Here is a 16895-nt window from a genome sequence, read left to right on the forward strand (position 1 = left end):
TAGGTAATGAATAAGCTTTCACTTAAAAAAATATTAATATTTTTGCTACTTATTTCATTACTTTTAATTCCAAATTACAGATTTTGTGTTCCCAATTAAAGGTCAATTTCAAAGGCTAAAGTAAGTAAATTGGGTTTTTTTCCTTTTGAGTTCATATATAATTCTTTCATTTTGTGTTTTTAGGATATCTGGACAAAGAATCTAAAGAGAAAGAGGAAAAAATAAATAAGATAAAACTGGTTGCTGTGAAGGCAAAGAAAGAACTAGATTCTAGCAAAAAAGAGGTAAGGGGACTTAAAAATGCAAGCTTCAAGAATTTTACATGTTAGAAAATCTAGTATTTCTGTCCATAAAAAACTTCTTATATTTAAAATAGGCCCAGAGTCTACGGGAAGAGCTAGAATCTGTTCGATCAGAAAAGGATCAGTTGTCTACTTCCATGAGAGATCTCATTCAAGGAGCAGAAAGCTATAAGGTAAAAATAGTTATTTTAATAGCAAGTTATATTTGGAACTTCTAAGTTAAGGAATGTACTAGAAATGTGAAACTCTTGTCCATAACACAGTCACCTTGTATTTTTTAGTAAATCCTTTTTTCTATTTTTTTGTGTAATGTGGTAGCATCCTAGTATCAAGATTTTAAGTGTCTAAGCTTTAAAGTTCCTTCAAGCTATTACTTTTTTAAAACTAAAATTCTGTTTTGGGATTTCCTAATAAAATAAGTAACAAAAAAGATGGCTATTATTACTGTTATTATTTTATATTCTGGCCAAGTGAATAAACTTGAAGCTCAAACAACAGTTTAAAAAGAAAGTGAATGCATTATTTGGAGGTAATAATGCTTGTCAACCTAACATGAGAATCTATTATAAAAAAAAAATAAAATGAGAGTGCAATGACATCATTAAATGTAAGATAAATACCATTACATTCTTTATGTATCTATTTGGCAAATATTTATACAGTCAGGCCAAATACTGAGTTCTAGGGAGGTGCAGTCAACCAAATACACTAAATTTGTGCCCTCTTAGGACTTAAATTCCAGTGGCAATAATAAAAAGTAGACAAAAATATAAGAAACGTACTGTGTAGAACAATAAATGTGGGTGGTAGGGACAAGAAAGTAAGCCAAGTGGGATTGATTGAAAGAAGAAAATTCCATAGTAGCCAAAAAATAAAATTTTTGGAAGAACTTTAATGAGAAAATTTGGCCTTCACGAAGAAAACTACAGAACATATATATGGCAACTATTATTATTTGAAATACTAGTTTTCAGGTTGGTTTACATGTTCCAAAACAATCTCACTAAAAAATCTAGGATTTTTTTTGACTGGGCAATCTTGATCATTCTAAGTTTCAAATGGAAAATAAGCTCACAAGAATAGTAAATACTTTTTAAGTGAAAAAAGAAAATGGACATCTTGCTTTAGCAGATGCTAAAATTTATTATGAAACCATAATAATGTGATCCAGGTCTGATGTAAAAATAAGACATTAACAGAAGACATAGAGACTTCTGTATAACAACAAACACTTCTAGGCAAGGTTCTCTTCTAAGCACTTTACATATCTTATCACACTTAATTCTCAAAAGAACCCCAAGAAATATGTTACTAACATTGCCAGTTTACAAGTGAGGAATCCGAGGCACAAAGAGATTAAGAGACTCAAATCACAGAGCAAGTAACATAGTAAAGCTAGGGTTGGATTCAGGCAGTCTGGTTCCAGATTTGTTCTAACACCAAGTAAGCTATGCTGTATACTACAGTAAGATCTAAAAACATGGAAACTAACAAAGAAGGAATTAAATAACTACTTCAGAATAATTTAGTCAGATTTTTACTTCACTCCCACACACCAAAATGAATTCTAGATGAATTTAAAGAGTTTTGTCAAATGTGAAAGGGATTTTTAAAAACCTAGTATAAGACACTTAATCATTTGAGTTCTGGATATGAAGTATGTTTCTAAACTTAAAGCAGTTAAAGAAGTTACAAAGAAAAAGATAAACTGAACTATAATAAAAGTATAAACTTAACATGAAAATATGACAAGGGATTAATATCCTTAATATATAAAGGTATCTGACAAATTCATTTTGTAAAACACTTATTTGAGTTTAAATATAGGCTTGTCTTTTATGAGCCATTAGCAATTTGCTTTTTTCAATTTTAAGAACCCCATAATATGTTTTATTAATTTTTCCTCCATGGGTAGACCAGGTATGCCAGATTCTTTGTTTAGAATATAGATTTCAAAAGTTTGAAAAAGAATAGAATATCAACTGTGAGACAAGAACAAGGTATAACTGCAATAATGAGAATACTCATAGGAAAAGACATGCCTTTCAACAAACGTAAAAAGTTCTTTGGAAAATGATATAGGTCAGACTCAGAAAAGGCAACACAATATTGAAGAAGAATAAAATGGGAGGATTAACCTGACCTCAAGACTTAACTATAACACTACAGCAATCAAGACAATGTGGTGTTGGTGAAAGAATAGACAGATCAGTGGAACAGAATAGAGAGCCCAGAAAAAGACCCACATAAATATAGTCAACTGTTCTTTGACAGTGGAGCAAAGGTAATGTTTTCAACAAATGGTGCTGGAACAACTGGACATGCACATATAAAACAAATGGAATCTCGACACAGACCTTATGTCCTTCACAAAAATTAACTCAGTGGATCACAAGCCTAAATGTAAAACATAAGACATGAAATTCCTAGAAGATAATGGGAAAAAACCTAGTTAATTTGGGTATGGCAATGACTTTTTAGATAGAACACCAAAGGCCTGACCCATGAAAGAATTGATAAGCTATATATACTTCATTTAAATTACAAATTGCTGTTCTGTGAAGGATAATATCAAGAGAATGAGAAGGCATAGACTGGGAGAAAATATTTGCAAAGGACATATATCTGATGAAGGACTGTTATCCCAAAATATGCAAAGAACCACTAAAACTCAACCAAAACCTGATTTTAAAAATGGGCCAAAAATTTCACAGATACCACACCAAAGAAGGTAAAGAGATGGCAAATAAGCATATAAAGATACTCCACACCATATGTCATCAGGGAAGTACAAATGAAAACAATGAGATAACCACTGCACACCTATTAGAATGGCCAAAATCTGAAACACCAACACTACCAAATGCTGACTAGGACATGAAGCAACAGGAACTCTCATTTAGGAACTCTGGTGGGGTTGCAAAAGAGTAAGTACAGCCATTTGGGGAGAAATTTGGCAGTTTCTTACGAAACTAAACCTACTCCTACCATACAATCTAGTAACCGTTGGTATTTACCCAACGCAGTTGAAAACATATCCACACAAAAACCTGCACATAGATGTTTATAGCAGCTGTATTTATAATTGCCAAAATTTGGAAACAACCAGAGTGGCCTTCAGTAGGTGATTAGATAAGCTGTGGTACATTCAAACAATGGAGTATTATTCAGCACTAAAAAGAAATGAGCTATCAAGCCATGAAAAGGTGTGGAGGACACTTAAATGTATACTATTACCAAGCAAAAGAAGCCAATCTGAAATGTCTACATAATGTATTATTCCAACTATATGACATTCTGGAAAAGGCAAAAGACAGTTGAGAAAAAAAGCAATCAGTGGTACCCAGGGGTTTGGGGAAGGAAGGGATAAATAAGTGGGGGAAAAATGGAAAGAGGTGGGAAAATCCTCTGTGGATTTTTAGCTTGTGAAACTACTCTGTATGATAATCTATAATGGAGGATGTATGTCATTTTAAATTTTTCCAAACCTAGAGAATGTATAACACCAAAAGTAAACCCTAGTGTAAACTATGGACTTTGGAGGATGATGTGTCCTTGTAGGGTCATCAGTTACAATAAATGTACCACTGTGGTGGGGCTTGTTGATAATGTCAGAGGCTCTGCATTTGGGGTGGAGGGGTAATGGGAAATCTATGTACCTTTCTCTCAGTGTTGGTGTGAACCTAAAACTTCTCTAAAGAAAAAAAAAATGAAGTCTATTAAAACATTTTTAAAAATAGGTTTTATAGTTGTAAAATTTTCTAAATCTTTGAGTAAGGTAGGGATTTCATTTGTGATGAAACATCAGGATTTAAGATTAAATCAGCAGTGCTGATATGTTTAAGAATGATGATCACTAGGGTGCTTGGGTTGCTCAGTTGTTGAGCATCTGCCTTCTGCTCGGGTAGTGGTCCCAGCGTCCTGGGATCGAGCCCCACATCAGGCTCCCTGCTCTGCAGGGGGCCTGCTTCTCCCTCTCCCACTCCCCCTGCTTGCGTTCCCTCTCTTGCGCTGTCTCTGTCTGTCATATAAATAAATAAAATCTTTAAAAAAAAAAATGATAATCACTAAAAGCAAAGCAAAGCTGGAGACATCACAATTCCGGACTTCAAGCTATATTACAAACTGTAATCATCAAGGCAGTATGGTATTGGCACAAAAACAGACACATAGATCAATGGAACAGAAAAGAAAAGCCATGTATAGACCCACAACTATATGGTCAGTTAATCTTCGAGAAAGCAGAAATGAATACTTGATGGAAAAAATCTCTTCAATAAATGGTTTTGGGAAAACTGGACAACAACTTACCAAAGAATGAAACTGGACCACTTTCTTACACTACACAAAAATAAATTCAAAATGGATGGAAAACCTAAATGTGAGACAGAAAACCATCAAAATCCTAGAGGAGAACACAGGCAGCAACCTCTTTGACCTCAGCCACCTGAGCCACCCCAACTTCTTAACTAGACATGTTGCCAGGAGCAAGGGAAACAAAAGCAAGAATGAACTATTAGGACTTCATTAAGATCAAAAGCTTTTGCACAGCAAAGGAAGAAGTCAACAAAACCAAAAGACAACTGACAGAATGGGAGAAGGTATTTGCAAATGACATATCTGATGATGGGTTCGTATCCAAAATCTATAAAACTCAACACCCAAAAACTAAATAATCCAGTTAAGAAATGGGCAGAAGATATGAACAGACATTTTTCCAAAGAAGACATCCAGATGACTAGCAGATACATTTTTTTTTTTTAAGACTTTGATTTATTTATTTGTCAGAGAGCACACGCACAAGCAGGGGGAGCAGCAGGCAGAGCAAGACCCGCTGAGCAAGACCCTATGACCTGAGCCGAAGGCAGACACTTAACTGACTGAGCCACCCAGTCATCCCTAGCAGATACATTTTAAAAAGATGCTCAACATCACTCATCCTCAGGGAAATACAAATCAAAACTACAATGAGATACCACCTCTCTTGTCAGAATAACTAAAATTAACAACTCAGGAGACAACAGACGTTGGTGAGGTTGTGGAGAAAGGGAAACCTTACACTGTTGGTGGGAATGCAAGCTGGTGGAGCCACTCTGGAAAACAGTACAGAGGTTCCTCAAAAAGTTGAAAATAGAGCTACCCTATGACCCAGCAATTGCACTACTGGGTAGTAGTAGGATACAAAAAGTGATTCAAAGGGGTGCATGCACCCTGATATTTATAGCAGCATTATCAACAATAGCCAAAGAACCCAAATGTCCACTGACAGATGAATGGATAAAGAAGATGTGGCATATATACATTCACACACACACACACACACACACAATGGAATGTTACTCAGCCATCAAAAAGAATGAAATCTTGCCATTTGCAACAACGTGGATGGAGCTAGAGTGTATTATGCTAAGCAAAATAAGTCAGAAAAAGACAAGTACCATATGATTTCACTCATATGTGGAATTTAAGAAACAAAACAGATGAACATAGCAGAAGGGAAAAAGAGGAATGCAAACCATAAGAGACTCTTAACTATAGAGAACAAACTGAGGGTTGATGGGGGTAAGCAGGTGGGGGATGGGCTAAATGGGTGATGAGTATTAAGGAGGGCACTTGTGATGAGCACTGGGAATTATATGTAAGTGATGAATCACCAAATTCTACACCTGAAACCAATTTTACCATATATATTACTAGTATTTAAATAAAAAATGAAATTTTAAAAAATTACCGCTTTTTGTAAAAACAGACTTACAACTGAGCTCCATTAGGTTCCTTAAGGAGCATCAATATTAGGATGCTCAGTAATTTTGTGGATTACTTGTGAATTTGGCTAGTTTCTTTTTCCAGTCTTCGTATCACTTAAAATCATCATCTTTATCAGTTTTGTTTGGTTTTTTTAAGATCTGAACACGCGACAGTTCTGAAGGGATGATAATTCATAATTATTCTTTGCTGAGAAGAAGCATCAGCATATGCATCAAGGAAATTAGACCATTGCGTGCATGGCATTCATTTTTTGTTCCAGTGCTCCCCTTAGGAATAATATATGATTATAGTCAGAATTTCCTGTAAGGAGCCATTATTTACTAGAGTCAGCTTTGATACTCAATTTTTGCAGTCCTTGACAACTATTAGAACCATAGCGAGTAAAAACAAAGAAGACCAGATAGAGTTTAAGAGGATAAAGATCTCTGATCTATGGAGTTAGAGGAATTTGCACAAATACAAAACAAGCATGAAATCTTCTCTCTGTGGAAAAGAACACAAATGATTTCTCAATATGCCAGGAAGTAACAGAATTCTCAGACAAATAAACATGAACAAACAAATTTATAAGCCAGCTTCTAGATTCCCAATTCCTGCCTTTTACCTATCACAAGATGGATAGACCATAAAATTGAAACCCAGATTCTAACACTCAGCTACCAGTGTGGATAATAGTTGATTATGTATAAATCAGAATTAGAAACAAAATTAGATTTGGCCAAGAATCAGATTTGGCAAGCAGGAATCAGAAAGAGCATATAATTGTCACACATGAGACCCCAAAGGAGTCTGGGAAGGGGGGGGAGCCAAGGACTCAAGAGGTCCTGGTCTGGATGAAGGCCACTTTTGAGGCTTTCCAAAATAAACTTTCAAAGAAAACTCAGATTTTGTTTGTTATTATGCACAAAAATTCATTTATGTGAAGGAGAACAGTCAGTAGTTCTCCAGGAACAAAAGTGAAAACAGGATTTATAAGAGAGGAGAGAGGAAGAAAAAAAAAATATCCCACATACAGTCTGGAAACAGTGAATCTCATGTACATATTTTGGAGGATAACCTGATTTGCTAGTATGTCACAAAAAGGCCAGTCTGGGCATTTTGTTTTTGAGTAGGCACAAACCAGAAATATTAAAGAAAATTCCATTGGTTTTAGAGTTCAGAAAATGTTAAACATTTTGCCACAGAGTATGAGACACTGTTTTTATAAAATATCTTCCTATGTTCCTCCATTAGCACTTCTACCTTATATTAGGCTGGGCCTAAAACATTTCCCTATCAGAATCCTTTAGGTGGAGTTAGTTAAGGCAACCAAGTTAAACTCTTCTTCTCCTTCTCTAACTTTTGTTTATGTTTCAGAAGTTTATTTTTGTTGATGACTAGAATATTTAACTTGCAGATATTATATTGTATAAATGTAAAATCATTTTGCTCTCTAATAGATCCCCCCCATACTAAAAGTCATCTGAATTATACTAATTTTATTATATAATGCCAGTTAGATATTCTACCAAATGTTGAATTTAAATACTTTAAGCTTTCAGAATGGACTCATAAATGTTATATCAAGATGGTTTGATAATACAGTCTGGTTGAATGTATAATAATTGCCTGAAGTTAAATCCTTTTGCCTTTTTTTGAAGAATCTTTTGTTAGAATATGATAAGCAGTCAGAGCAGCTGGATGTGGAAAAAGAACGTGCTAATAATTTTGAGCATCACATAGAAGACCTTACAAGACAATTAAGGAATTCAACTTTTCAGGTAAAAAAAAATTTTGAGGTATAATTGACGTATAACATTATGTTACTTTAGTTTCAGGTGTACAACATCATGATTTGTATATATTGTGAAATCTAGGTAATACCTGCCACCATACATAGTTAAAGAATTTTTTTCTTGCAATTAGAATTTTAAGGTTTACTCTTCTAGCAACTTTCAGATATTCAATACCTTATTAACTATAGCACTATGCTATATATTACATTTCATGATTTATTTATTTTATAACTGTACATTTGCACCCTTTGACCCCCTTCACTGATTTCACCCACACCCCACCCTGTGCCTCTGACAACCACATATCTTCTCTCTATGAGCTTAGCTGTTATTTTTTTTTAATTCTATATATAAGTGAAATCATACAGTATTTGTCTTTATCTGACTTACTTCACTTAGCATACTGCTCTCAAGGTCCATTCATGTTGTCACAGATGGCAAGATTTCATACTTCTGTATGGCCAAATAATATTCTATTGTATGAATACACCACATTTTCTTTATCCATTCATCCATCACTGATCACTTAGGTCGTATCCTTATCCTGGTTATTGTTAGTCATGCTGCAGTGAATATGGCTGTACATATATCTTTTTGAGTTAGTGTTTTTGTTTTCTTTGAATAAATACACAGAAGTGGAATTATTGGATCATATGGTAGTTCTGTTTTTAATTTTTTAAGGAACTTCCCATACTGTTTTCCACAGTGGCTGCACCAATTTACATTTTCACCAACAGTACACAAGGGTTCCCTTTTCTCAACATCCTTGCCAACACTTGTTTCTGGTTGTTGTTGTTGTTGTTGTTGTTGTTTAATAGCCATTCTAACAGGTATGAGATGATATTTCATTGTGGTTTTGATTTGCATTTCTCTAATGATCCATGACGTTGAACATCTTTTCATGTACCTATTGGCCATCTATATGTCTTTGGGAAAATGTCTATAGATATTCTGCCCATTTTTAAATCAAACTGTTTGGTTTTTCGCTATTGAGTTGTAGGAGTTCTTTATTTAGGATATTAACCCATTATCAGCTACAGGATTTACAAGTAATTTCTTCCATTCAGTACGTTGCCTTTTCATTCTCTTGATGGTTTCTTTTGCTGTAAAGAAGCTTTTGAGTTTGATGCAGTCGCATGTGTTGATTTTTGTTTTTGTTGCCTTTGCCTTTGATGTCAGGTTCAAAATATTATTGACAAGACCAATGTCAAGGAGTTTACTGCCAATCTCTAGGAGTCTTAATAGGTTTCAGGTCTTATATTCAAATTTTATGCCATTTTGAGTTAATTTTTGTGTAAGGTGTAAGATAGTGGTCCAGTTTCATTCTTTTGCATGTGTCCATCCAACTTGCCCAACACCATTTATTGAAGAGACTGTCCTTTTCTCATTGTATATTCTTGGCTCCTTTGTCATAAATGAATTGACCATATATACATGGGTTTATCTCTGGGCTCTTTTTTCTGTTTCATTGATCAATGTGTCTGTTATTATGCCGGCACCATACTGTTTTGAGTACTATAGTTTTATAATATAGTTTGAAATCAGGGAGCATGATACCTCCAGGTTTTTTTTCAAAATTGCTTTGGCTATTTGGGCTCTTTTGTGGTTCTGTACAAATTTTAGAATTGTTCTAATTCTGTGAAAAATGCCATTGGATTTTTGATAGGAATTGCATTGAACCTATAGATTGCTTTGGTCAGTGTAACAGTATTTGTACTTTCAGAAAATATTAATTCTTCCAATCTATGAGCATAGAGTATCCATTTATGTGTGTCATCTTCAATTTATTTCATCAGTGTCTTAGAGTTTTAAATGTACAAATCTTTCACCTCTTTGGTTACTAGGTTTTTTTTTTTTTTCTTTTTGATGCGGTTGTGTGGGATTACTTAGTCTTAATTTTTCTTCCTGATAGTTTGTTATTCGTGTATAGAAACACAACAGATTTCTGTATATTGATCTTGTATTCTGCAGCTCTACTGAATTCATTTATTAGCGCTCACATTTTTGGGGGGAGTCTTTAGGGTTTTCTATACATAGTATCCTGTCATCTGCAAATAGTGACAGTTTTACTTCTTCCTTTCTACTTTGGATGCCTTTTCTTTTTCTTGCTTATTGCTGTGGCTAGGACTTCTAATACTTTGATAAATAAGAGTGGGATTCTTATCTTGTCCCTGATCTTAGAGGAAAAGCTTTTCACCACTGAGTATGACGTAGCTGAGGGCTTGTCATATATGACCTTTATTATGTTGAGGTACATTCCTCTACACCCACTTTGTTGAGAGGACTTTTCAGGTAATTTTAAATTGAGTAAATGCAGACATGAAAAATGTAATAAGTATATTTCAATTTCAAAAATTTTGCATAAAAAATAAAATTAAATTCATTAAAATTAATAGAAAATTTCATTTTGTTCTTGCCATTGTTGGGAGAAGAATATGACAAAACAACTGGCAAGTATCATGTCTTATCTATTGCTCTAATCTCAGCTCCCTGGGGTGTTTTGATTTGGGTTTTGGTTTCTTTTTTCCCTTTTCCTTTGCCAGTGCTCCTGGTCTCTTGTAATGTTTGCAGAATTTATTTTAACAGTAATAGTATTTTAAACTTACTCTTGATTTTACATTATGTGGAATTGTTTTTGAAATCTTCATTTTTCATACTGTGCCAACAATCTTACAATGTATCATTTTATTCTTCCTCTCCTGTACATATTTTCTACATGTTTACAGTAGTGAATCGTTTGTCATTCTAGTGCGAAAAATTAAGTTCTGATAATGAAGATCTCTTAGCTCGTATTGAGACACTACAGTCTAATGCAAAGTTATTAGAAGTACAGATTTTAGAAGCCCAAAAAGCCAAGGCAGTGGCAGACAAAGAGTTGGAAGCCGAAAAACTTCAGAAAGAGCAGAAGATAAAGGTAAAAACAGTTCTGTGGAATTAGTTCATGTTATATAGTGACACATATCATACTATTTAAGTGAAGGAAAGACTTACTAATGAGTAGCATTTGTGAATACAACAGAGTTCATTAATTCCTTAATGTATGTCAACTATGAAGTTGAGAATCCCAAGCTATGATTTTGGGGTGCGTGTTTTTTAAATATTTAAAGATTTTCAAGCTTTTTTTATTTCAGTATGTCAGATTTATTTTATAGACCCTAACAAATACCTTTTTTAATGTTGGTTTGTTTGGGGGGGTGGGGGAGTGGTATTTTTTAATTTCAGGAGCATGCCAATTCTGTAAATGAACTTGAAGAACTTCAACTGCAGCTTCAGAAGGAAAAGAAACAGCTTCAGAAAACCATGCAAGAATTAGAGCTGGTTAGAAAGGTAAAATAAAACACCAGATTCAAAACTGAGGTCAATATTCACAGTGTTAAACGATTCTGAGAGTTTAGAAAGGAAATATTTCAAAACTAACATAGCCATATATAAATTGTTAGCCTCAAAAGAATGAAAGTTTAAGATATTTCTCACTCCTATCTTTTCAGAAGAATCTAGGTTCACAAATGGTTTGATACTTCATTTTTTTGTACAGGATTGCTTTATGACACATGAAGATTTAATTAATGTCAAAAGTTGGAATTCATATTATACTTAAAACTTTGGCTAATTTTTCTCTACTTTTTTCAAAGATGAGGCTAAAAAGAAAGGTATAAGAGCTGCTTAAATGCTAATATTTTATAAATAAGAACTCCATGAGTAGAACTATCAATTGTGGTTAATGAAAATTATGATGAACTTCAATGAAAATATTTTATAAAATTACAAAAATAGAAAGTACCAACTTCTAGTTTCTTCATATGATGTGTAAACTTTTCTATATTTACAGAAAAGCATAATAGAATGTGTTTATCCCTTTGGCATAATTTACAGTTATGCAATTAGCAATTTTACAAATAAAATTAACTGATCTACCAACATGTGGATCTTTTATTTCTGATATGTGCAGGATGCCCAGCAAACCACATTGATGAATATGGAAATAGCTGATTATGAACGTTTAATGAAAGAACTAAATCAAAAGTTAGCTAATAAAAACAGCAAGATAGAAGATCTGGAGCAAGAAATTAAAATTCAGAAGCAGAAACAAGAAACCCTGCAAGAAGAAATGAGTGAGTAAAACAATTCACTTTAACTTACAATAATTTCATTATAACAGAATACAGGGGAGCAATATTAGCTGTGCATTTCACCAGACTTTGACTGCCAGCGGATCTTTCACACAGTGCTAAATATTCATAAGGACCAGGAGGGTTGTAAAACCATTTTTTGTTCAGATATGTACAGTCTGTGTTGGTGCATAATGCAGTCATTTACTTAAACAGTTCTTAAGTACCTGCCACATGAGTGATACAAAGATAAAAAATGGTCTTGTCCATGATTTGCTGGTTGTCAGCAGAGTGGGATCATTTAAATAGTAGTGAAATCTTCTTTTTAAGGTGATTATATTCCATTCTCTCCATAAAATAACTTCTAACATTAAGCATCTAAAGCTATATATATCCCTTTAGGCATCCCTTCAGCCACATTTCATAAGGTATGTTGTACTTTTTATTTTAATTCAGCTCAAAATATTTTTAAATTTCCTTTGGATTTCTTCTTTGACCCATGGGTTATTTAGAAGTGTGTTGTTTAATTCATTTAAAGGAATTTCACTTGTCTTTCTGTTAATGATTTCTAAGTGAATTCCTTTGTGGTTAGAGAACATACTCTGTATGATTTCAGTCCTTTTAAATTTACTGAGTTTTGTTTTATTGCCCAGAATAAGATTTCTTTTGGTGAATGCTCCTTAGGCACTTGAAAATGTGTTCAACTATATTAGTTGTTGGATAGAGTGTTCTAACTAATGTCAATTAAATCAAGTCAGGTGACAGTTTAGGTTTTCTATATTTTTAATGATTTTCTGACTACTGCTCTGCCAAGTACTAAGAGAAGTATGTTGAATTTCCTGAACATAACTGTGGGTTTCTTGTTCTTTTCACTTTTGTCACTTTTGGCTTCATGTATTTAGAAACTCTGGAATTAGCTACATGTACATTTAGAATCATTAGTTGCTCTTGGTAATTTAATTTCTCTATTATTGTGAAATGTGTTTTTTATTACTGGTAATATTTCTTTTTCTAAAGTCCATTTTGATATTAATATAAAGCTTTCTTTTGCTCCAGCTTTCTTTTGTTTCTTGTTTACGTGGCATGTCTTTTCCCATCCTTTAGCTTTCGACCTAAGTCTATAAAGTGTTTCTTTTAGATAGTGTATAGTTGAGTCTTCTTTTTCTCTCCAAGCTGACAACCTCTGCTATTTAAATGGAATGTCTAAATAATTTATTTTTAACATAATTATTTATGTGATTAGGTTTAAACCTACTACCTTGCTGTTTCTATTTGTCTTAAAGTTTGTTTCCTTTTTCCTCTTTTTCTGCCTTCTTTTGAATTAAGTAATTTATATGATGCCATTTTATCTCCATTATTAGCTTATTAGCTATACTTTTGTTAAGGTTTTAGTGGTTGCTTTAGGGTTTATAGTATATGTCATGAACTTATTACAGATTACTTTTAAGTAAATTATACCACCTCATATGTAGACTAAGATTCTTATAGTAGTACTGCTTATTCCCCCTCTTTTGTCCTTTAATGTCATACATTTTACTTCTATATGTGTTATAGATGTAGTAATTGTGTTACTTTGGTTTGAAAATAGTTATCTTTTAAAGAGAGATTAACAAACCTTGGCCCACAATAGCTGCCTGTCATACGAAGGTTTTATTGAAACGCAGCTATGTCCATTTGTGATATCGCCTGTGGCTGCTTTCATGCTATACAGCACAGTCGAGTAGTTGTAAGAGACTGTATCACCTGCAAGCCTATCATATTTATTATCTCACCATTTAAAATGTTTTCCAATCCGTGTTTTAAAGAAATGAAAAAGTATTAAAGAAATGAAAAAAAAGAGGTTTTTTTTATATTTACCCACGTATTTACCATTTCTGCTGCTCTTCATTCCTTCATCTGTATCCAGATTTCCTCGAATATGACTTTCCATTTGCCTGAAGAACTTCCTTTAACATATTCTTTTTTTTTTAAGATTTTATTTATTTATTTGTCAGAGAGAGAACACAAGCGGGGGAGCAGCAGGCAGATGGAGAAGCAGGCTCCCTGCTGAGCAAGGAGCCCGATGTGGGACTTGATCCCAGGACCCTGGGGTCATGACCTGAGCCGAAGGCAGACACTTAATCAACTGAGCCACCCAGGCATCCTTAACGTATCTTATAATGCAGGCTACAGGCATTGAATTCTGTAATGTTTTGTTTGCCTGAAAAAAAAAGTCTTCATTTCTGAAAGATTGTTTTGCTGGGGCGCATCTGAGTGGCTCAGTCATTTAAGCATCCAGTTCTTGGTCTCAGCTCAGGTCATGATCTCGCGGTTGTGGGATTGAGCCATGCATCTGGCTCTGTGCTCGGTGCAGTGTGTGCTTCAGATTCTTTCTCCCTCCCCCTCTGCCCCTTCCTGCATGCACACTGTCTCTCTAAAATGAATAAATCTTAAAAAAAAAAAAAAGATAATTTTGTCGAGTATAGAATTTTATGATGTGCATTGGTGTGTCTTTTTCCCTGTTTATATCCTACTTGTGTTTTCAGTTTCTTTGTTGTATGTAGTTTCTCTAGTTTTCTTCAAGTTTATCCTGTTTGTCTAAATCCTCTTCCTTTTTTTTCCCCCAAAACTCCAATTACATACATTAGACCACTTGATATAGTCTCATAGGTTAGTGATGCTGTTTATTTTTTCTTCACTTCTCTTCTTTTTTCACTTTTATTAAATGGAATATAGTTTCAATTCTAGTGGTTTCTAATATTAAATAGTCTTTAAATTCTCTCATCTTCAGGGTCTAATACGTTATTACCATTCAGTGATATTTTCACTTTAGATAATGTATTTTTATCTCTAGAAATTCCATTTGTATTTTTTTAGTTTTTGTTGTTTTTCATTTATCTCTTCATTATGTTTATGTTTTCTTTTAAATCCTAAAGAATATTCTGTAATGTTCTAATATTATTGATTGTATTTTTCTCCTGTTAGGAGTAATATTTTCCTGCTTTTTTGCATGGGAAATAATTTTTTAATTGGGTGTGAATTTTACATTGTTGAATGCTAGATTTTTTGTATTCATTTACAGAGTTAAATTTCGGCTGGCAGTCAGGTCTTTTGTGGATCACTTTTATCCTTTTGTGGCTTGTTTTTCATCTTTTTTGAAACCCAAGTGTAGAGTACCCTTTCCTGGAAAATAGATTTAGTTCAGCCCCTGTACTAAGGTGGGGAATGTTCTGATGTCTACTGAGTGCCCATGTATTAAACAAAGTCTCTTTACTCTGTCTGGTTGGAACAATTTATAGCCCTGTGTGAGCCCTGAGAATTGTCCAATTATAGCTCCCTATTCACTGTTCTTTCCATCTCAGCAAGACCACTGCTCTATTTGGGATTCCCTTCCTGTTCCACAGTCTAGAAATTACCCCCAGACAGAAAGCTGGAACTATAATAGGGCTCACCTTGTTTACCTTCCCTCAGGGATCACAGCTCGATTTCAGGAATTTTCATATATTTTGTTCAGTTTTCTAATTGTTTACAACAGAAGGTATGTCTAGGTCTTCCTATTCCCTCATGGTGAGAAGCTGAAGTTCCATAAAATGATTTAAGTTGGCTGCAAAGATATTACTGTATAAGATTTTAGATATATAAATGATGAGGAAATGGGATAAAAGGAAATGTTGAGGTGTAGGACTATACAGTGAAGTCAGATATAAGATCAAGACATAAAGTATATGTTTTGTGTACTTTTGCTATCACTAAGGTCTACATAAATTGGCTTTGAGCTTCCCAGAAGCCATGCAAAGACAGGAACATCAGTTACAAAGTTTATAGTAGCCACAGTATTAGAACAAATGTGATGCTTTTGAGCATTACAGCTTTTCCTGGTACTAAGATGTGTGAGAGGTTTTTTTTAAGGCATTTTTTATAAAAGGAACACTGTGTCGGAGGAGCAAGATGGCAGAGGAGTAGGAGACCTAAATTTCGTCTGGTCCCAGGAATGCAACTAGATAGGGATCAAACCATTCTGAACACCTACGAACTCAACAGGCGATCAAAGAAAAGAATACCAGCAACTCTCTGAAGAGAAAAGTGACCACTTTCTGGAAGGTCTTTTCTGATTTGTTTAGTGTATATTTTCTGGGGACGTTGATACCCTGTTAGCGTTTTGTTCTCTCATTCATCTCTTCTCCTCTGGACAAAATGACAAGATGGAAAAAATCACCTCAAGAAAAAGAACAAGAGGCAGTACCACCTGCCAGGGACTTAATCAATACGGACATTAGTAAGATGTCAGAACTAGAGTTCAGAATGATGATTTTAAAGATACTACCTGGGCTTGAAAAAAGCATGGAAGCTATTAGAGAAATCCTTTCTGGAGAAATAAAAGAACTAAAATCTAACCAAGTCGAAATAAAAAAGGCTTTATAAATGCGGTGCAATCCAAAATAGGGGGGCTAACTGCTAGGATCAATGAGGCAGAAGAGAGAATCAGTGATATAGAAGACCAAATCATGGAAAATAAAGAAGCTGAGAAAAAGAGAGATAAACAACTACTGGATCACGAGGGCAGAAATCGAGAGATAAGCAATACCAAAAGATGAAACAACATTAGAATAATTGGGATCCCAGAAAAAGAAGAAAGAGAGAGAGGGGCAGAAGGTATATTGGAGCAAATTATAGCGGAGAACTTAACTAATTTGGGGAAGGAAACAGGCATCAAAATCCAGGAGGCACAGAGAACCCCTCTCAAAATCAATAAAAATAGGTCAATACCCCGACATCTAATAGTAAAACTTACAAGCCTCAGAGACAAAGAGAAAATCCTGAAAGCAGCTCGGGACAAGAGATATGTAACCTACAATGGTAGAAACATTAGATTGGCAACAGACCTATCCACAGAGACCTGGTAGGCCAGAAAGGACTGGCAGGATATATTCAGAGCACTAAATGAGAAAAATATGCAGCCA

The 16895-nt window shown here is 34.3% G+C and overlaps 1 protein-coding gene across 1 annotated transcript in view; it reads left to right on the forward strand.

Moving 5' to 3' along the window:
- The window catches only part of GCC2 (GRIP and coiled-coil domain containing 2), a 65312-nt gene that overhangs the window by 13963 nt on the left and 34454 nt on the right, over nt 1–16895 (forward strand). The window contains exons 8-13 of the mRNA XM_035001902.1: nt 184–284; nt 377–475; nt 7712–7831; nt 10596–10760; nt 11069–11173; nt 11796–11958. Coding sequence (XP_034857793.1) covers nt 184–284; nt 377–475; nt 7712–7831; nt 10596–10760; nt 11069–11173; nt 11796–11958 — 753 coding nt within the window. The remainder of the gene's footprint in view (nt 1–183; nt 285–376; nt 476–7711; nt 7832–10595; nt 10761–11068; nt 11174–11795; nt 11959–16895) is intronic.

Source organism: Mirounga leonina, unplaced genomic scaffold (assembly GCF_011800145.1).
Source record: "Mirounga leonina isolate KUSES-001 unplaced genomic scaffold, KU_Mleo_1.0 Mir_125, whole genome shotgun sequence".
NCBI classification, from domain to species: Eukaryota; Metazoa; Chordata; class Mammalia; order Carnivora; family Phocidae; genus Mirounga; species Mirounga leonina.